Source organism: Mauremys mutica, chromosome 5 (genome assembly GCF_020497125.1).
Source record: "Mauremys mutica isolate MM-2020 ecotype Southern chromosome 5, ASM2049712v1, whole genome shotgun sequence".
NCBI classification, from domain to species: domain Eukaryota; kingdom Metazoa; phylum Chordata; order Testudines; family Geoemydidae; genus Mauremys; species Mauremys mutica.
Window position 1 is genome coordinate 3,394,428 of NC_059076.1, and position 22,210 is coordinate 3,416,637.

Sequence of the window (22,210 nt, forward strand, 5' to 3'; positions counted from 1 at the left end):
AGCTGTGGCAGTTGGGACTGAGTGCCTGATCTTGTTCCCTTGATTGCCTTTGATTGGCCTTCCCCAGTGTGATTCACAAGGGGGTGGGACTGACCTGGGCAAGCAGGCTTTAAAAGCCGGAGGCAGAGCGACCAGGGGAGCAGAGTGGACAGGGAGCTTCAGACAGGGGAGTTTGAGAGGGAGGCTTACGATGGTTAGGAAGACCCACAACACCTGTGCCAGCACTGCTTCTGTCTCCTCCACCTGCGCCTGTAGCCACAGAGAGCACCTGAGCATGGATGCTTCTACCCAGATCCTGGTGTGGTTTTGCAGGGACTATAACTTGCAATTTCCACTTACTGATATCCAGGCTGGGGGGGAATACAATGTGAAAGGTGCCTACTGGTGGAATCTCTCAGGCAGCATGTGGGAGAGCTACAGGAGGAGGTGGCTAGGTTGAGGAGCATCCGAATCCACGAGCAATTTCTGGACAGTGTCCATGTGGAGACAGCTGAGGTAGCTGTCCCAGTACGCAGGACTGCTGACACACCACTGGTGGAGGAGGAGATGGCTCAGGGTGGACACTGGCAGCTGGTTACTTCTGGCAGCGGGCAGTGCTCCACCCTTGCTCCGAACCCTCCCGCCGTGGTAATAGGTAACTGTTATGCTCTTCTTGGTACAGGAGGAGAAGCCTCGTACCCCTAAGGCTGGGAGGTCTGCTGCCACCACTGTGAATAGTAAACGTAGGGTAGTGGTGGTCAGAGACTCTCTGTTGAGGGGGACGGAGGTGCTCATCTGTCGCCCTGAGAATTCATCTCGGGAGGTACGTTGCCTGCCGGGGGCCCGTATCCGAGATGTTACGGAGGCATTGTCGAGGATTATCCAGCCCTCTGACTACTACCCCATGCTACTCATCCATGTGGGCACAAATGATACTGTGAGGTGTGACACTGAGCAGATCAAGAGTGACTACAGGGCTCTGGGAGTACGGGTGAAGGAGTTTGGAGCGCAGATGGTATTCTCTTCAATTCTTTCTGTCAAAGGTAGGGGCCCGGGCAGAGAAGGATGCATCATGGAGGTGAATGCCTGGCTGCAAAGATGGTGTCATCAGGAGGGCTTTGGCTTCCTTGCCCACGGGATGCTTTGACGAAGGACTGCTAGGCAGAGATGGCGTTCACCTTTTGAGGAGGGGAAAGACCCTATTTGGACACAGACTGGCTAACCTAGTGAGGAGGGCTTTAAACTAGGTTCGATGGGGACAGGTGAGCAAAGCCCACAGGTAAGTGGGGAACATGGAGACCTGGGAGATGGGTCGGAAAAAAGAGGGAGCATGGGCTATAATGGCAGAGAGAAAGGAGGGTCAGGGCAAAACTGTGAGGCAAGATCAAACCAGTATATTAGATGCCTATATACAAATGCGAGAAGTACTGGTAATAAGCAAGAAGAACTGGAAGTGCTAATAAATAAATACAACTGTGACATTGTTGGCATCACTGAAACTTGGTGGGATAATACACATGATTGGAATGTTGGTGTGGATGGGTACAGCTTGCTCAGGAAGGATAGACAGGGGAAAAAGGGAGGAGATGTTGCCTTATATATTAAAAATGTACACACTTGGACTGAGGTGAAGATGGACATAGGAGACGGAAGTGTTGAGAGTCTCTGTGTTAGGCTAAAAGGGGTAAAAAACAAGGGTGATGTCGTGCTAGGAGTCTACTACAGGCCACCTAACCAGGTGGATGAGGTGGATGAGGCTTTTTTTAAACAACTAACAAAATCATCCAAAGCCCAAGGTTTGGTGGTGTTGGGGGACTCCAACTATCCAGATATATGTTGGGGAAATAACACCGCGGGACACAGACTATCCAATAAGTTCTTGGACTGCATTGCAGACAACTTTTTATTTCAGAAGGTTGAAAAAGCTACTGGGGGGAAGCTGTTCTAGACTTGATTTTAACAAATAGGGAGGAACTCATAGAGAATTTGAAAGTGGAAGGCAGCTTGGGTGAAAGTGATCATGAAATCATAGAGTTTGCAATTCTAAGGAAGGGTAGAAGGGAGTACAGCAAAATAGAGACAATGGATTTCAGGAAGGCGGATTTTGGTAAGCTCAGAGAGCTGATAGGTAAGGTCCCATGGGAATCAAAACTGAGGGGAAAAACAACTGAGGAGAGTTGGCAGTTTTTCAAAGGGACACTATTAAGGGCCCAAAAGCAAGCTATTCCGCTGGGTAGGAAAGATAGAAAATGTGGCAAAAGACCAGCTTGGCTTAACCACGAGATCTTGCATGATCTAAAAAATAAAAAGGAGTCATATAAAAACGGAAACTAGGACAGATTACAAAGGATGAATATAGGCAAACGACACAGGAATGCAGGGGCAAGATTAGAAAGGCAAAGACATAAAATGTGTTTAAACTAGCTACGGGAATAAAGGGAAACAAGAAGACTTTTTATCAATACATTAGAAGCAAAAGGAAGACCAAGGACAGGGTGGGCCCACTGCTCAGTGAGGAAGGAGAAACAGTAACAGGAAACTTGGAAATGGCAGAGATGCTTAATAACTGATTTGTTTCGGTCTTCACTGAGAAGCCTGAAGGAATGCCTAACATAGTGAATGCTAATGGGAAGGGGGTAGGTTTAGAAGATAAAATCAAAAAAGAACAAGTTAAAAATCACTTAGAAAAGTTAGATGCCTGCAAGTCACCAGGGCCTGATGAAATGCATCCTAGAATATTGAAGGAGCTAATAGAGGAGGTATGTGAGCCTCTAGCTATTATCTTTGGAAAATCATAGGAGACGGGAGAGATTCCAGAAGACTGGAAAAGGGCAAATATAGTGCCCATCTATAAAAAGGGAAATAAAAACAACCCAGGAAACTACAAGGGCAAGTCATGCCTGACTAACCTAATTGCCTTCTATGATGAGATAACCGGCTCTGTGGATGAGGGGAAAGCAGTGGATGTGCTATTACTGGACTTTAGCAAAGCTTTTGATACAGTCTCCCACAGTATTCTTGTCAGCAAGTTAAAGAAGTATGGGCTGGATGAATGGACGGTAAGGTGGATAGAAAACTGGCTAGATGATCGGGCTCAACCGGTAGTGATAAATGGTTCCATGTCTAGTTGGCAGCCGGTATCAAGTGGAGTGCCCCAAGGGTCCGTGCTGGGGCCGGTTTTGTTCAATATCTTCATTAACGATCTGGAGGATGGTGAGGACTGCACCCTTAGCAAGTTTGCAGATGACACTAAACTGGGAGGAGTGGTTGATATGCTGGAGGGTAGAGATAGGATACAGAGGGACCTAGACAAATTAGAGGATTGGGCCAAAAGAAATATGATGAGGTTCAACAAGGACAAGTGCAGAGTCCTGCACTTACGACGGAAGAATCCCATGCACTGCTACAGACTAGGGACCGAATGGCTGGGCAGCAGTTCTGCAGAAAAGGACCTAGGGGTTACGGTGGACGAAAAGCTGAATATGAATCAACAGTGTGCCCTTGTTGCCAAGAAGGCTAATGGCATTTTGGGTTGTATAATTAGGGGCATTTCCAGCAGATCAAGGGATGTGATCATTCCCCTCTATTCAGCACTGGTGAGACCTCATTTGGAGTACTGTGTCCAGTTTTGGGCCCCACACTACAAGAAGGATGTGGATAAATTGGTGAGAGTCCAGCAGAGGGCAACAAAAATGATTAGGGGGCTGGAGCACATGACTTATGAGGAGAGGCTGAGGAAACTGGGATTGTTTAGCCTGCAGAAGAGAAGAATGAGGGGGGAGTTAATAGCTGCTTTCAACTACCTGAAAGGGGGTTACAAGGAGGATGGATCTAGACTGTTCTCAGTGGTAGCAGATGACAGAACAAGGAGTAATGGTCTCATGTTGCAGAGGGGGAGGTTTAGGTTGGACATTAGGAAAAACTTTTTCACTAGTAGGGTGGTGAGGAACTGGAATGGGTTACCTAGGGAGGTGGTGGAATCTCCTTCCTTAGAGGTTTTTAAGGTCAGGCTTGACAAAGCCCTGGCTGGGATGATTTAGTTGGGTTTGGTCCTGCTTTGAGCAGGGGGTAGGACTAGATGACCTCCTGAGGTCCTTTCCAACCCTAAGATTCTATGATTCTATGATTCTACAGACCAGTTAGTTTAACTTCTGTGCCAGGGAAGATAATGGAGCAAGTAATTAAGGAAATCATCTGCAAACACTTGGAGGGTGGTAAGGTGATAGGGAATAGCCAGCATGGATTTGTAAAGAACAAATCGTGTCAAACCAATCTGATAGCTTTCTTTGCTAGGATAACGAGTCTTGTGGATAACGGAGAAGCGGTGGATGTGGTATACCTAGACTTTAGTAAGCCATTTGATATGGTCTCACATGATATTCTTATTGATAAACTAGGCAAATACAATTTAGATGGGGCTACTATAAGGTGGGTGCATAACTGGCTGGATAACCGTACTCGAGTAGTTATTAATGGCTCCCAATTCTGCTGGAAGGGTATAACAAGTGGGGTTCCGCAGGGGTCTGTTTTGGGACTGGCTCTGTTCAATATCTTTATCAACGACTTAGATGTTGGCATAGAAAGTACGCTTATTAAGTTTGCAGATGATACCAAACTGGGAGGGATTGCAACTGCTTTGGAGGATAGGTTCATAATTCAAAATGATCTAGACAAATTGGAGAAATGCTCTGAGGTAAACAGGATGAAGTTTAATAAAGAGAAATGCAAAGTGCTCCACTTAGGAAGGAACAATCAGTTTCACACACACAGAATGGGAAGAGACTGTCTAGGAAGGAGTACGGCAGAAAGGGATCTCGGGGTTATAGTGGACCACAAGCTAAATATAAGTCAACAGTGTGATGCTGTTGCAAAAAAAAGCAAACATGATTCTGGGATGCATTAACAGGTGTGTTGTGAGCAAGACACGAGAAGTCATTCTTCCGCTCTACTCTGCGCTGGTCAGGCCTCAACTGGAGTATTGTGTACAGTTCTGGGCACCGCATTTCAAGAAAGATGTGGAGAAATTGGAGAGGGTCCAAAGAAGAGCAACAAGAATGATTAAAGGTCTAGAGAACATGACCTATGAAGGAAGGCTGAAAGAATTGGGTTTGTTTAGTTTGGAAAAGAGAAGACTGAGAGGGGACATGATAGCAGTTTTCAGGTATCTAAAAGGGTGTCATCAGGAGGAGGGAGAAAACTTGTTCACCTTAGCCTCTAAGGATAGAACAAGAAGCAATGGGCTTAAACTGCAGCAAGGGAGGTTTAGGTTGGACATTAGGAAAAAGTTCCTAACTGTCAGGGTGGTTAAACACTGGAATAAATGGCCTAGTGAGGTTGTGAAATCTCCATCTCTGAAGATATTTAAGAGTAAGTTAGATAAATGTCTATCAGGGATGGTCTAGACAATATTTGGTCGTGCCATGAGGACAGGGACTGGACTCGATGACCTCTCGAGGTCCCTTCCAGTCCTAGAGTGTATGAATCTATGAATCTATGAAATACACCTGCAGTGGAGCACCCACAGGGACACTACTCAAAGAAGAATGATACTTCCTTCCTCCCACCCTTTGTCTTACAGTATCTCCTCACTTAAAGTCATACCGGTTAACGTTGTTTTGTTGTTACATTGCTGATCAATTAGGGAACATGCTCGTTTAAAGTTGTGCAATGCTCCCTTATAATTCGTTTGGCAGGCATCTGCTTTGTCCACTGCTTGCAGGAAGAACAGCCCATTGCAGCTAGCTGGTGGGGGCTTGGAATCAGGGTGGACCAGCAGCCCCCTATCAGCTCCCCGCTCCCCTAAGTTCCCTGTGCGGCAGCTGCCCAGCAGGCTAGCAATTGCCGGCAGTTCAGCTGTCCCTCCCCCCACTGCAGCAGGGCTGCCCAGAGGATTCAGGACGCCTGGGGCAAAGCAATTTCAGGGGCCTCTTCCATAAAAAAATTGCAATACTATATTCTCATGGGGGCCCCTGTGGGGCCCGGCGCAAATTGCCCCACTTACTCCGCACCCACGGGCGGCCTTGGGAAAAATAAACCTGCATCTCGGCACAAACCCAGTTTTGAGAAAACTTCTTTACAAGGTATCACTGGTTCTCAGCATCAGCTAGTGCTAAAAGGCACTAAAGCTCGTTAAAAGGGTTGGACAAATATTTTCAGTCAAAACTTTTTCTGGATCAAAAACTAGGGGTTTTTAAAAAGCAGAAAAAAATCACGGACAATGTCTGCTTTCTTTCAAAATTTGGTTTTTTTTTTAATTGAAAAGCTGAAATTAGTCTGCCAAAACCTGAATATGGTTTGGGGTTTCAGAAGTGCGTAGCCAAATATTTGCTGCTTCCAGTGTTTGATTGTTTAAAGAAACAATAAAAAAAAATGCTTAAAAAAATCCAGAACCACCTCAGCTTGTGACCAAATGCCTGAGCCCATCCAGTCAGAGATTTTTCCAGGTTTCTGATACTCTGCTGGCTTCCTTGACTCATATCTATCTCCATAACTTTGGGTTAATTTAGGTTAGAACATAAGAACAGCCATACCGGGTCAGACCAAAGGTCCATCCAGCCCAGTAGCCTGTCTACCGACAATGGCCAATGCCAAGTGCCCCAGAGGGAGTAAACCTAACAGGTAATGATCAAATGATCTCTCTCCTGCCGTCCGTCTCCACCCTCTGACAAACAAAGGCTAGGGACACCATTCCTTACCCATCCTGGCTAATAGCCATTAATGGACTTAACCTCCATGCACTTATCTGTTTCCTAGAGACTGGCTCCATGGGGTCCCTCACAAACTGGAGACGGTTACTGTAGGTTTGTCTTTAGTTATAGCTTATGTACATACACCACGAACTGAGCATTTGAGCTTGTTCCAGAATCTGGGATGAGCCTATGTTGTGAAAACTGAAATGCTCAAAATAGCACATGCATGTGAATGGACACAGGGTGCTAAAATTAAATTAACACAGGGGTTCTCAAACTGGGGGTCAGGACCCCTCAGGGTTCACGAGGTTATTACTGGGGGTCGCGAGCTGTCAGCCTCCACCTCAAATCCCGCTTTGTCTCCAGCATTTATAATAGTGTTAAATATATTAAAAAGTGTTTTTAATTTATAAGGGGAGGGTCACACTCAGAGGTTTGCTATGTGAAAGGGGTCACCAGTATAAAAGTTTGAGAACCCCACTGAATTAACCCCTCTGAAGCCTCAGGCAATGCAGGGGAGGGGGATCTCCCTTGGTAGGGTTGGGAAGGATATTGGTCTTCTCATGTGATCCCTCCCCCAGTGGCTAATTTTAAACGAAGCTGCCCTCCCCTGACATGAATCTCCCTATGGCACTGAAATTAAATACAGACTATAACTCAGCATTTGAGAAGTGAAAGGGATGGGAGCCCTAATGGAAAAGCTAACACCTTGGCTCTTCTGCAAGCCTCAAACTGCTGAATGAGCTTTAGGGTAGGGAAGGCTGTGCCTCCTAAACAGCCTGGCCCTGCCCCCTATCTGACCCCCACCCACTTCCTGCCCCCCAACTGCCCACCCCTCTCAGAATCCCCGACCCATCCTGCTCCTTGTCCCCTCACCATCCCCCAGAGACCCCACCCCAACCACCACCCCGGGACCCCACCCCTGCTCCCTGTCCCCTGACTGCCCTGACCCCTATCCACTCCCCCGCTGAGTCCTGACAGACCCCCAGAATGCCCACAATCCAACCCCCCCATTCCCTGTCCCCTGAGCAACCCCCAACCTCTGCCCCTTCCCTATCCCCTGACTGTCCCCAGGACTTCCTGCCCCTTATCCTACCCCAGCCCCAGCCACTTACCCCCGGCTCCCCCTTCACCTGGAGCCTCAGCTCATCCAGGACCGTCCCTGAACAGCTGCAGGGCAGCTCCAGCAGGGCCCCTGAGCCCCTCCCCGCTCAGAGCCGCGTGGTCAGGGGGCGGGGCTGCGAGCTCCGGGCCGAAGGAGGGAGCTGAGCTCAGCGTGGAGCTCGCAGCCCCGCCCCCTCACTACGCGGCTCTGAGTGGGGAGGGGCTCAGGGGCACCGCCGGAGCCACGCTCCCCCGCTGTCCAGGGACGCTGCTGGATGCGCTGAGGCTCCGGGGGAGGGGCAGAGGCGGGGTCAGGCGGGGCCGGGGAGGGAGCCTCGGCCATTATCTTGGGGGCCCCTGTGGAGCCCGGGGCCTGGGGCAAATTTCCCCACTTGCCCCCCCTCTCTGGGGGGCCCTGCACTGCAGTGTGCTGCTCCTGCCCTCTGCCTTGGAGCTGCTCCCCAAGCCTCCTGCTTGCTGGCGGGGTGAGGGGGGAAGGGGCTAATGTAAGGGAATCCCCTCCCCCCCGCTCCTGCACTCGCTTACCCAATCTCCATATACAGCAGGGGGAACACACAACAGTCCCGGAGGGAGCTTCCTGGCAGCAGCTGAGGTGGATCTCAGCTTGCTGATCTAATTAACAAGGCAGTGTCCTTCAGACAGGGATCAGCTACTTAAAGGGGAAATGCACATCTCTCTCTCTCTCTCTCTCTCTCACTCACACACACACACAGAGTGTGTCTCTGCCATGCTGTCTCTCTTCCCTTCATTCCTTCTGCCTTGTAGATTGTGAGGCTACATTAACAACAATGAGTTAACCCTTGAGGGCTCAGCCAATTGCTAGTTCATCAAGAGAATACAAGATGTTACTGCCCCTAGCAGTGGTGGACTGCACCTTTCAGAGGATCTGGCCTGAGCCAGTTGGAACTACTTGTTGTCATGCATAGGCTCATGTCAGGCAGTGCTGACTGTGGGGTACTGGAGACTGTGTTAAAATGACAAGTTTGCATTGTAAGTGTGAGGGGGCTCCTGGTCCTGCTTGAAGGCTCTGTCAGTGTGTGATCTGGGGCCTGAGCACATAGAAACACAGATTATTAGGGTTGGAAGGGACCTCAGAAGATCATCTAGTCCAACCCTCTGCTCAAAGCAGGACTGATCCCCAAATGACCTCCTCAAGGATTGAACCCTGGGTTTAGCATGCCAATGCTCAGACCACTGAGCTATCTCTCCCCCTACCCTTATGAATGGCCAGACCAGTGGTCCAGCTAGTCCAGTGTCGTGTCTTCCAACAGTGGTCAGTGCCAGAGGCTTTAGAGGGAACGAACAGAACAGGTCAATTACCAAGTGATTCATCCTCTGCCCAGTCCCAGTTTCTGGCAGCCAGAGGTTTAGGGACACCCAGAGCATGGGGTTGAATCCCTGACCATCTTGGCCATTGATGAACCTGTCCTCCAGGAACTTATCTAATTCTTTTTTGAACCCACTTATATTTTTGGCCTTCACAACATCCCATGGCAACAAGTTCCACAGGTTGACTCTGTATTGTTTGAAGAAGAACTTCCTTTTGTTTGGGTTAAACCTGCTGCCTAATAATTTTACCTGGTAACTCCTGGTTCTTATGTTGTCTGAAAAAGTAAATAACACTTCCCTAATCACTCATGATTTTACTGATTTATATCATATCCCCCCTTACTTGTCTTTTTTCTAAATTGAACAGTCTTTTAAATCTCTTCTTACATGAAAGCTGTTCCATACCCTTAATCATTTTTGTTATCCTTTTCCCTATCTATTTTTTGAGATGCGATGACCAGAACTGCACACAGTATTCAATAAGTGGGCGTACCATGGATTTATATAGAGACAATATGATATTTTCTATCTTCTTACCTAGCCCTTTCCTAATGATTCCCAGCATTCTGTTTGCTTTTTTGACTGCCGCTACACATTGAGTGGATATTTTCAGAGAATTATCCACAGTGACTCCAAGATCTTTCTTGAGTGGTAACAGTTAATTTAGACCCCATCATTTTATATGTATAGTTGGGATTATGTTTTCCAATGTGCATTACTTTGCATTAATCAACATTGAATTTCATCTGACATTTTGTTGCCAAGTCAGCCCGTTTTGTGACATCTCTTTGTAATTCTTTGTAGGGAGCTTTGGACTTAACTCTCTTGAGTAATTTTGTATCACCTGCAAATTTTGTCACTTCACTGTTTACCACATCTCCAGCAGCCGGTGTGCAAAGAGCCAGCCTAGACAAGGAGGCAAAGAGTTGTGCTGCTCTGCCATAAACTCACAGACTTTAAGGCCAGAAGGGACCATCATGATCATCTAGTTTGACCTGCACATCGCAGGCCACAAAACCTCACCCACCCACTCCTGTAATAGACCCATAACCTCTGGCTGAGTTCCTGAAGTCCTCAAATTGTGCCATGATGTGTTTGTTTGATTTAATATTCTCCTAAGTGAGTATTTGATGTTACTTTCTATTCTATCATTATTCCATACTTTCTATTATGGCTCCATATCTAGCTGGCAGCCGGTATCAAGTGGAATGCTCCAAGGGTCAGTCCTGGGGCTGGTTTTGTTCAATATCTTCATTAACAATCTGGAGGATGGTGTGGACTGCACCCTTAGCAAGTTTGCAGATGACACTAAACTGAGAGGAGTGGTAGATATGCTGCAGGGTAGGGATAGGATACAGAAGGACCTAGACAAATTAGAGGATTGGGCCAAAAGAAATGTGAGGAGGTTCAACAAGGACAAATGCAGAGTCCTGCACTTTGGACAGAAGAATCTCATGCACTGCTACACACTAGAGGCTGAATGGCTAAGCAGCAGTTCTGCAGAAAAGGACCTAGGGGTTACAGTGGACGAGAAGCTGGATATGAGTCAACAGTGTGCCCTTGTTGCCAAGAAGGCTAACAGCATTTTGTAGGGGCATTGCCCACAGATCGAGGGACATGATCATTCTCCTCTATTTGGCATTGGTGAGACCTCATCTGGAGTACTGTGTCCGGTTTTGGTCCCCACACTACAAGAAGGATGTGGTAAAATTGGAAAGAGTTCATCAGAGGGCAACAAAAATGATTAAGGGGCTGGAGTACATGACTTATGAGGAGAGGCTGAGGGAACTGGGATTGTTTAGTCTGCAGAAGAGAAGAATGAGGGGAGATTTCAACTACCTGAAAGGGGGTTCCAAAGAGGATGGAGCTAGGCTGTTGTCAGTGGTGGAAGATGACAGAACAAGAAGCAATGGTCTCAAGTTGCAGTGGGGGAGATTTAGGTTGGATATTAGGAAAAACTTTTTCACTAGGAGGGTGGTGAAGCACTGGAATGGGTTACCTAGGGAGGTGGTGGAATCTCCTTCCTTAGAGGAGACAAAGCCCTGGCTTGGATGATTTAGTAGGGGATTGGTCCTGCTTTGAGCAGGGGGTTGGACTAGATGAACTCCTGAGGTCCCTTCCAACCCTGATATTCTATGATTCTGTTGTTCCTGCCAAATTTCTGGGGGTTTTTCCTTTATTAAGTTTAAAATGTAAGGTTAACTCCACAGTGCTGGTTTGCCTCCGCCTCTCCTCAGGGTAGGCATAGCCTAGCCAAGACATGGATCATTGCACAGTTCAAGCCTGTCTCTACTAACTTCTTCTCTTTTCTCCAAAAAGGACACTTATTCCCATCTTTAATACCATCTAAGAGACTGTCAGCCACAGGTGCGGGTGGGAGTTCCTTCTAAAGTCTTTCATTAAAGACAAAGGGAATAGGGGATGTCATAAAAACAAAAATCTCATGTAATACTTTACATTTCAAATGCTTTACCTGTTTTCCTTCTTTTCTGTATTTTTAATGAAAGGTTACAAGATTTTTAATGGTGTGTTTGCCATGGTACAAAGCAGGCTGAGGTCTCTGGATACCAAACCCCAAAGGTGTTTAACTCTGTTTAATGTTGAACAGTGCCATGGTTGTGCTGTCATCTTTAACTGTTTATTCCAACTAAATTACTACAGCAGTGCTGGGGTTCTGGAGGCCATGCAATGTCATCGTGTTACGTTAAAACCATACATGCACTTTCTGGAAGCATGCATTTAACTTCTCTGTTTATGTGCTAGGAGCGTAACACTCATCAGCAGGAACTCAGACACAGAAATTCTCACTTGAGTCCCTAGTGTGTTGGACAAAAGGGCAGTTATCACAATCATGGGGGCTTATCCAGTGTTTGTATTGATTGGGATAGAGAAAGTACATAATCTACTGGTGCACAGGTCACGGGTTCCCTGTCCCATTCCACAGAGGAGAGGAGCTGTTACAGCCCCAGCTAAAGAACCTGGCTCTGTAAACTGGCTCACAGGGGGCCTGTAACACACTCACAGTGGGTCACATCCACAAGCCTGTTTTTTAATTTATCGTTATTAACAACAACAGTAGCAGTAATAGACACTCACGTATCTTTTTCTTCAGTTCAGCTTGCTGAGCATCTAGGGGGGAGAAGGTGACATGTAAGATTGCAGTGTCACATTTAAAGTGATATCACTCCTGTTAATGAATGTCACTGGGCTGTAATTACTAAGGCCCGGTGCACAGATAGCATATCTAGCTATGGTGGTTAGGGGTGTGATGTTTTACCCAAATAGTTATAGTGATACAACCCCTAGTGTGGATGCAATTACACTGGGACAAAGGTGCCTCATAGCGTTATAGCTTCTCCCCTTCCCCAGTGGCAATAGCTCTACTGGGGTAAGCGCCTTCATCCCTATCTAACAGCATCCACACCAGCCACCTGTGCTGCTTTCCATATCCTGGTAGGGTTACAGCAACACAGTGGTTGGATGTAGACAAGGACTATGTTTAAAGGGGGTGGATGGTGCCATCCCCCATCGCCCTACATGCTTTCAATGCCCTTTGGGTCTAACTAGCCTCACCAGCCCCATAAGTCTTGCTGGATGTGGGAGGGACCTTGATGAATAGCTCCTGCTCCTGGTTGCCTGCAAGCAGGCCTGTTCAGTACAGGGACATTAGCAGGCAGCTTGGGCAGTGGATGGGATGATGAGCTGGGTCTCAGGAGACTTGGGCTCTATTCCCAGCTCTGCCACTGACTTGCAGGGTATCCTTGGGCAAGTCCTTTTCCTGCTTTGTGCCTCAGTTTCCCCCCTGCCCTTCACGTGCCTGCCCTAATTAGATTATAAACTCATTGGGGCCAGGACTGTCTCCCAATAGGTGTGTGTGGTGCTCACAGATGCTAGTGTGATACAAGTGACAATACAGATCCATGGCCAGTTTTCTAGGTCTCATTCCTGCTTCAGACTGGGCGACTCCAACGTCCACTGAGCACCTAGGGACAGGTACATTCTATTCTACAATGAGATCCAAAGGGGTGACTCTACATCTGGTGCTTCTCAGTTCACACACAGAGTCGTGGCTCATCCAGGACATCCCCCCACCCCAGGGTGAGTTCAGCTCCTCTCTTCCATTGCTCATTCCCTCTCCCTCCTGCCCTCTCACTGACTTCACTCAAATCTCTCTTCATGGCACGGGACTGAAGCCCCCTGACAAACTTCTCTGAATTCAGGAGACCCTCTCTCCGGTCCCACAGCATTCCTTCCCCTCTGTCACCCTACCTTTTCCTCTGTGCTGCTTCCAGAAGCAGTAACTGGCCAAGAGGATGAGAAGAAACACACCAGCCAGGGTCACAAACAGAGCCACCTGGTAGGGATTGGTCCTTGGGAGGAACACATCTGCAAGGCAAAGTTGCATTGATTTGAACCCAGACAGAATTGATGTGGCAGCAGCAGGAGTTAAGGGGAGTCTGCAGCATCCTGCGGTGGTCTGGGAGGATCTCACAGGCATGTTTGGTCTGGCTTTTGAGAGCGGAGAAGTGGCTTCTCCCAAGAGGAAGAGGGAAGCCCAAGATTTAGCCTGGTCACTGAACTTGGCTAGGCCCTGGCTACATTGCTGATAGGCCGTCTGCTGTGAGAGACTTTGTTCTGCTGGTGCCGAGCACTCTGGCTGTGCTGGGCTCTGACCTGCTCATGTCTGGCCTTAGGGATGGGCACCTGGGAGACTGCCCAGGGCACTGTCAGAGGAGCTCGCTGCCAGCCAGCACAGGAGTGCAGCAAACTCCCAGAAGCACCATGTGAGGGGACACCCAGATTTCTCCTGCTTCCTCCTGGTGGAGGAACATGGTGGGGGAGCCGCAATGCACAGATACAGCTTGTCCCCCCAATGTTCTTCTGTGCCCCCTAGGGAGGGGGCAGAACAAGGAACAATGCCAGGGCTCCCTGCATCCAGGTCACTTGCCCCATCTGGGCTGTGCTGGGAGGCATCAGGAGCTGCTGCTCTCTGCCCCACCCCCCTTACCCAGCCCAGGGGAGCAGTGACCTGGATGCATGGAGCCATGATGCTGCTCCTCGCTCCCCCTCACAGCCTCCTAGGGGGCACGGAGGAAGGGGGGGAACGAGGAGCAATGCGAGCGAGGAGTTGGAGGGGAGAGGGAGCAGCAATGCCAGCTGCCCCTAGCATCCAGGTCTCTTTCCCCACCTGGGTGCAGGAAGGGAGTGAAGGGCTAAGAAAGAAGGGGTGCAAAGGGGGCTGGGGAGAAGGAGGTGGAGGGGTGGAGCACAGGAGTGTTGCTGAGATTAGGGGTGAAGGGGGTGCAGTGCAGGGGATGGGGCACAGGATGGGAGTGCAGGGCTTTGCTGCGAAGGGGGTGCAGAAAGGTTTAGGGGGATGGGGAATAGGAGAGGAGAAGGGAGTGTAGAAGGTGGTTGGGGACGAGGGGCGCAAGAGAGTTAGGGAAGAAGGTGGCACAGTGCAGGGGTTGGGGTGCAGGAGGGGAGTACGAGGCTAGGAAAGAAGGAATGTAGGAGGGAGTTGGGCAGAAGGGCTGCAGGGGTTGAGGCACAGGATGGGAGTGCAGCGTTTAGAAGAGAAGGGGGTGCAGAAGGGTTTAGGGGAGATGGAGCTGGGGAGAACAGGGAGCAGGAGGGGTTGGGGGAGAAGGGTTTTTTTCATTATTATTGTTATTGTGTATTTTACAAATAGTTTCACACATACATCTCAGATTAGATGTGTGAAATCCCACTCAGTTTTATCAGTGAGCGCCACCTCTCAGCTTCCCTGCACTAGCACAAGATAGGTCCATCTCTCCCCGCCCCCACACACCTGCCTGATTCCCTCCTTCCCTTACTCTATTCTTGGGAAGAGGCAATGGGACACTGGGGCTGTGGGGAGCCGGTGGAGGCCTGGGGCAATGGGAGGGCACCCACAGGGGTCGGGGCAATAGGGGGGCACTGCATCCATAGGTGCCAAGGTGGCAAAATACAAGGTCACCCAGGGTGCCATTTTCCCTAAGGCCGGTCCTGGACCTGCTATGTGCATCTTCACTGTTTTCTCTTGGCCGAGACGGGGGTTGAGGACAGAGCAGGACAGGTTCTGGTTCGAAGCGTCTGTTATAACAGCAGCACTGTGAGTATCAAACAGCCCGTCAGCCCGCTGGGATATTTTCTCCATCACTGGTGCTAGTCGCTGCCCACTGAGGTCTCTCCACAGCACTTGGGGCTCCGGATACCATCCAGCCGATTCACACACCACGTGGATCCCTCCATGCTGATAGCCATCGACAGAAAGGTGAGGGGTGGAGCCCAGACCTGGAAGGGAATGGAGTGAACCTGTGTCACTGCTACACCCTGGGGCCACCAGAGAACTGCACTGGTGCAGACTGGAGTGGCGGGACTGTGGCAGTGTGAGCCCAGCGGTGCAGCAATGTCCTCACTCACCATGAGGTTACATACAGATCTACCACGTGATGGGTAGATCACACACAAAGCTCCAGTCACCACCTGTGGCTGCACAGACCTCAGGGTATCTCACAAGTCATAGACACACCGTGCTACCTAGAGGTCTTCTATCAGCTCCTGGAAGCAGAGGCTTCTGGGAGATTTCCACAAACTTTCTCAGTGCCCAAGAAAATTGTGGGAGAAGGGGTCATGCTCCCTGGGATGAGCAGCCACGTCTGGGGCATGTCCCCAGAACAGAGGTCAGGGAAATAGGCAGGGACTGATCCTTGCTCAGACAGATGCCCCAGCAGCTGGGGGGTGGAGGAACTGGACATGGAATTGGTTACTCCAGGGGGTCTGAGGAGTTGGCAGCCGACGCATCAAACCCATTAGCAGTCGGCCTCGTTCCCTAGGTCTCTGGTGCCTTTCCTGTGAGAGGTGACTAGTCGGAGCAGACCAGAACCGTGGGGGTGGGGGTGAGACACACCATTGACCAGTGCTCACTGGTGCTGGGAAGAGTAAACAACACCCCGTGCTACTGACCAGCCACCTCTAGTTCCAAGACAGCTTCTTCATGAAAGGTGGGTGATTGGAAGAGGCAGCCGTAAGTCCCTTCATCAGAGAGGGTGATGTTGTGTATCCTCAAGGAGACAGTCCCATTAGCAATACTGTCCTTCAGTAGCTTAGTCCTGCTTCGATACGGTGCGATCTGCTGGCCAACCTGATCTCTCCCATCCCGATAGAGATGGACAATTGCAGAGAACGTGGATCGGAACCAGCGCACCTCCATGCTCTCAGCGCTCATCCTGGGGGAGAGGTGACAGGCTAACAGAGCATCTTCTCCCACAAGGGCCCTGATGGGGCGATCGGGTCCAATCACCTTGAAACTCACTGTAGAAGGAACCAGGACAAATCAAACTGTAGCTAACATGGAATTAGGAATATTTCATTGCAATGGAAATGGGAATTTACTGTAATATTTTTATCAACAATGTGTGTCTCCCCACCAGACTCTGTATTGTTACCCCCAGAATGCACAAGGGTTAAAATGCTTCTCCAGACAGATGGACGACATGAGATATGGGAAATATGTTACCACCTGGTTCCATACCAGAATAATTAAAGTGAACTAAATACAACCTGCATCTGTGAACGCAGGATCCAGTCTGGAAGAGAAAAAGAAAGAGCCAGGGCTGGGGCATTATCACTTAATGGCTGGGGAGCCAATGCAGGTTGGACATTGGAACTCAGCATGGTTTGGCAGCAGGAGAACAGGGGATGAGGAGTGTCAGGGAGCCTGTGTTAAGAACACTGTTCACAGACACACAGGACCTTTCGTTCAGCACTCAGAGGCAAAGGGACACAGAGAAAGTGTCCAGATGGATGCACAGCAGCATGGCTCAGTGGAGCCCTGGCTTCAGCCACTCTGAGCCGTGTTTTAACCCCTGCCCCTCTGTGCTAACCCAAGGATTTCCCAGCACTGTGTTCCAGCTGAGTAATACACCCTATCCTGTAGTCACTGGGCAGAGCTCACCATGAGAAACAGGAGAGCTAGAGCCCAGAGGCCAGTCTCAGAGGCACTGAGGCCAGGTGGCTACCCTCTTGGAAAATGTGACCCCTTGGGGGTCTGGCATGCTGAAGGGTTACTCCCAAGAGACTTTTAAAGGCAGGGCAGAGCACAGACATAGTGACAGCCATATGAATGGAAGCAATGTGATGCTGTGAGCCCCGAGAGGCTGGGGGACTGAGTGTGGGACTAGAAGCCACGAACACCTGCATCCTGTTCCCAGCTCTGCCACTGACTCTGAGTGGCCTTGGCCCATCATATACAGATGGATTCTGGCCTTTTCACCTTCCTCTGGCAGAGTAAAGGGGGTTGGGCAATCCCCTCTGCAGGAGTGGCTCAGGGCTGGCATACTTGACCATATCCTCAGAGCACCAAAGTGTATCACATGGTGTGGCTGGAGCACTTGGCGTTCTGCCAATACCAGGGCTGCAGAGCAGCTGTGGAGGCTGCTGCAAGCTAGAGCAACCCTAGGGGTGCTCTAATTGACACTGGGGGCTGTTGCAGTCCCTGGAACAGCCCAGGATCCTGGAGATGCAAAGGTGGCTAAAAGCCAGGCTCTATCCTGGGCTGCACCTCCTGAGAGGCAGAATTTCATCTTAGATTTGGCACAATATCTCCTTAAGGCCTAATTACATCTCCTAGGTGATCTTCTCACTGAGACCTTTACTACACTGTTAGGAAAACATTTTAAAATCCTCCTTCTCCTAGAAATCAACTCCTCTTTTCTTGTCATTTTTTCCTGGCTTCCTATAACATATCAAATATGTATCATTATTGTGCTTTACATTCCACCTGCTTTCAGCCATGTCTCAGAGTTAGGCAGAACGCTCAGAGGGACTGTAACTGATCACTTTATCAAAATTACTGCTGGTTGAAATTTTTTTATCAAAACTTTTTTTGACAAAATGTGGCTTTTTGAGCAAAATGAAAATTTTCAATTTCAGTCAAAAATTTCCCTTCATGTTGAAAAAACATAAATAAAACTTGTCTGAAAACTGAAAATTTGTCAGTAAAAAAATACATTCTCAGTCAGGTTACTTCTCAGGTTTTGGACAAAACAAACAAAGAAAAAACAATTGGTAGGAAATTTTGAAAAATAGTTTAAATAAATTATTATTATTATTTTTAATAATTGGAGACATACCAATCTCCTAGAACTGGAAGGGACCTTGAAAGGTCATGGAGTCCAGCCCCTTGCCTTCACTAGCAGGACCAATTTTTGCCCCAAATCCCTAAGTGGCTCCCTCAAGGTTTGAACTCACAACCCTGGGTTTAGTAGGCCAATGCTCAAACCACTGAGCTATCCCTCCCACCATAAATAAAACTTCCCACCAACAATAATTGGCCTTTTCAAACCACTTCTAATCAAACCTGATTCAGCCAGGTTTCCGCTTTTTTAATTTTTGCCATTTGAAAATCATCTTTGTAACTTTATGTAAATTCTCCCAGAGTTTGGAAGAGTGTGACCAAAGCCCTGCTGTGCCTGGGAGCTACTCCTTGTTTTCCCACCCTCCCCAGCTAGCCCCCACCCTCCCTCCAAGCCAGTCTGCCCTTTTCTTCAGAGCACCAGAGGGGAAATCCTGGCCCCACTGGTGCCAGTGGGAAGATTATTACCAGGTGTCTCCTAGTATCTCCACTACCCAGCTCTCCCCCGAGTTGTGAACACTCAGACGCATCCCTGGCCCCCAAAACTCTCCATTGCATTTCTGGACAAAGGTTTCTAGTTGCTGAGGACAGGACCAGGCTATGGGCAGTTTCTAGTTGTTGAGGCCATTCTATGGAACAGATTGTCCCTGCAAGCAGGACCCAGCTATACATCCCCACTGCCCCTAGGGGCAGGACACATCCCACTGAACCAGAAATCAATCAGCCTCATGGGGACATTTTTGGGCACAGCCGCCACCTGCTGCCAGCTGGAGACTTGCTGTGAGGACCTCTTGTAGGCCACAAGACACAGTTATTGCCCAACACTCCCTTGGTCCTCTGCCCACCAGCTGCCACCTTTGCTGCTCTGCTCATAACCCCTGAGTTTCCTCAGACAGAGCTCAAACTGAGGGCCCAGCCTTCCCCAGCACAGCTGCTGGCTTCTGTGGGAGCCAGACTAGGCCCTAAAGCCCCAGGAATCCTACCTGAGTCCAGCCGGGGAAGGTGAAGAGAAATGAGGAAAATGGTGAAGCCAAGCAGCGGCAGTGACTTCACGGAGCCGGGGCACATCGAGGAATCCTCCATCTCCTTGATGTCCAGACGACCACACAAGCCCTGGGTGAGTGAGTCAGTGAGCGTGACCCTGCGATCCAGAACATGAGCGCGGTAAATAGGCAGAGCTGGTGCGACTACGCTGACTCCACTGGGCACTGGAGTGTGACAACCCCACATTCAGGCCAGACCTTTCAGAGGTGCCCAGCACCTGCAGCTGAGACCAGATTTTCCAAAGGGCTCAGCACGTTGGGCGCCCAGAAAGTGCTGAATTCTGCTGACAGTCTGGCCCAAACTCAGGCCAGCTCCAGCTCTGGCACAGGAATAAACCCACTCTGAAAGGAGCGATTTCTAGACAAGTTCCAGAACTACTGGCTGAAAGCTCCTGACCCCCGGCCTACACGTGCCCTCAGTTCAGGGAACTCTGTGCTGGTTCAAAACTGCAGCCCTGTGCTACAAAGAGGGCTTGGGGGGGTCTTTTTTAAACCACACACAAGGCAGCCCCCTGTGCCACTCCTCATGGCAGAGGGTCCTGCTGCCACCCAGCTGCAGCTCATAGCGGGAGGAGGTGGTCTCCCAGCCTCCGTCCCTGTCCATCTGGGAAAGAGACTCCAGCCTGCCCAAAGGCGAGTCTTCACAGCCCTTGCCAGTCTAGCACACCGTTCTTGTGTGGGTTGTCTCTGATGCAGCCACTGAAAATGGGGGAGAAGGGCAGGGCCCAGGGAACGCTGTATAACTGGGGCCCTGGATTGTCACAATCCAGCCCATAAGGGTGGACTGGCATCCCAGGGTGGGCCCAGCTGGAGTCAGTGCATGCCGGCTGTACAGCTGGCTGAGGGCCTCAGGCAGCACCCTGAAGCAGGACTGGTCCCACAGGGCTCAGCAAAAGCCTCAGGCAGAGAAAGTCCCCTCCGGGGAATCAGGTTCCTGGCACCAACAAGATCAAACAACCTAGCAGAGCCCTGGGGAATTATCTTTGTGTGCAGCTCAGTAATAGAACAGGGGCATCAGCAACATCAATCAACTGGGGAAACTGTCATGGCTTCTAAAAAGAAAATTCATTGCTCATTAATTGGTTAGAATTCTTTGAATGTGCCAAAAGGGATAGTAGATGTAATTTACTTGGACTTTCTAAAGGCCTTTGGCGCAGTTCCTCTCAAGAGGCTACTAAAGAAATCAGGTCATGGGGGAGAGGCAAAATATTGTCATGGATCAGAAACCTGCTTGGCAACAGTGGGAATAAATGGTCAGTTTTCATCATGGCCAAAGATTAACAGCAGGGCCTCAAAGTTCTGTACTAGGTCCTGTGTTCTTTCATAGACTTATTCATGAGCTGGAATGGGGTGGTGAGGGGTGGTGAGGTAGTGATAGATGATGGTGACACGAAGATATTGAGGTTAGTCAGGCCGTAAGAGCATAGGCGGCAGGTTTGTATAATTTTTGGTGGGGCCCAAAATGGTGGTGCCCCCCCCCGCTCCCGCCCTGTAAGCCGATATAAAATGAAGCTACAACGCGTCAGCGCCACAAGATTACAAGGGTCAATTAAAAGTGGAAAGTCAGAAGCAGCACTTGCCTACTTCAATATACGGTATTATATTTTGTTGCATCTGTTGTGATGAAGTGGGAATGTTCTTAATATTTTCTCTGAATACTGTGTGGGTGCCTCAGTTTCCCCTGCAAGATGCCAACTGAAGGTGTTGGGGACAAAGAGATCAGGTGGCCTCCTTGTCCAGAAGAGACACAGAGGCCAGAGGAGGGAGTGTCAGTTTGGAGCTGGCTGGGGAAATTGGGAGAGACCCAGAACTTGGTTCTGGGCTCCCCACCCCCCAAGATGGACCTGACAGAGGGGTTCTGTTTTCTGTACCAACAAGCTCTGTTTAAACTGTGTTCCCGTCATTTAATAAACCTTCTGTTTTACTGTCTGGCTGAGAGTCACATCTGACTGCAGAGTTGGGGTGCAGCGACCTCTGGTTGCCCCAGGACCAGCCTGGGCAGACTCACTTTGGAAAGTGCATGACGTGGAAGGGCATGCTGAATGCTCCGAGGTCAGACCCAGGAAGGTGTAAGCTTCTTGCCCTGGAGACAGTATGCTCCGAGAGAGGAGGCTCCCCCAGAGTCCTGACTGGCTTTGTATGGAGATGTTCCAAAGCATCACAGCATCCCCTTCCACACCGTGCACTTCCCAGAAGTCCGCACAGGCACTGACACTCCCTCCTCCGGCCTTTGTCTCTTTTCCAGGCATTAGGAGGCCACCTGATCTCTCTGTTCTCCAACACCTTCAGTTGGCACCTTGCAGGGGAAACTGATTTGGGAGAAATGAAGTAAAAGCTGCCCAAACCGAGCTTGAGCACTCCTGAATTTTGAGGTGTTCAAATCTGGAAGGCAGGTGCTGGGGGTGGGAGAGGGCTGTGGGCTCCATGGGGAAGCATGGCAGCAACTGTCTGGAGCTGCATGGAGCCAGATACGCTGGTCTGAGTGGCACAGTAAGCAGTTTGGGGGTTGGAGAAGAGGTAGGGAGTTCCGGGGGGCAGTCAAGGGACAAGGAGCAGGGGGAGTTGGATGGGGCAGAGGTTCGAAGGGGCAGTCAGGGGACAGGCAGCAATTGGATAGGCATGGGAGTCTAAGAGGTTTATCAGGGGACAGGTAGGGGGTGCGGTCCTGGGGGGGGGAAGTTGGGGGGGGTCTCAGGAGGGGGCAGTTGGGGACAAGGAGAAGGGAGGCTTAGATAGGGGCTGAGGTCCCAAGGGGCAGTTAGGGGCAGGGGTCTCGGGAGGGGGTAATTGGGGAACAAGGACCAGTGGGGCTTAGATAGGGGGTGGAGGTTCTGGGGGGCAGTTGGGGCAGGGGTCTGGGGAGGGGGCAATCAGCGGACAGAGGCTGGGATTCAAAGGGCTCTGGG

At 49.7% G+C, this 22,210-nt stretch overlaps 1 protein-coding gene across 1 annotated transcript in view; it reads right to left on the minus strand.

Annotated features, from left to right (window-relative positions):
* Window positions 1-22,210, minus strand: part of LOC123371949 (butyrophilin subfamily 1 member A1-like) — a 42,986-nt gene that overhangs the window by 13,416 nt on the left and 7,360 nt on the right. The window contains exons 3-7 of the mRNA XM_045019864.1: window positions 19,245-19,402; window positions 16,092-16,439; window positions 15,138-15,419; window positions 13,392-13,508; window positions 12,219-12,251 (exon numbers count right to left, since the gene is read on the minus strand). Coding sequence (XP_044875799.1) covers window positions 12,219-12,251; window positions 13,392-13,508; window positions 15,138-15,419; window positions 16,092-16,439; window positions 19,245-19,344 — 880 coding nt within the window. The 5' untranslated portion in view covers window positions 19,345-19,402. The remainder of the gene's footprint in view (window positions 1-12,218; window positions 12,252-13,391; window positions 13,509-15,137; window positions 15,420-16,091; window positions 16,440-19,244; window positions 19,403-22,210) is intronic.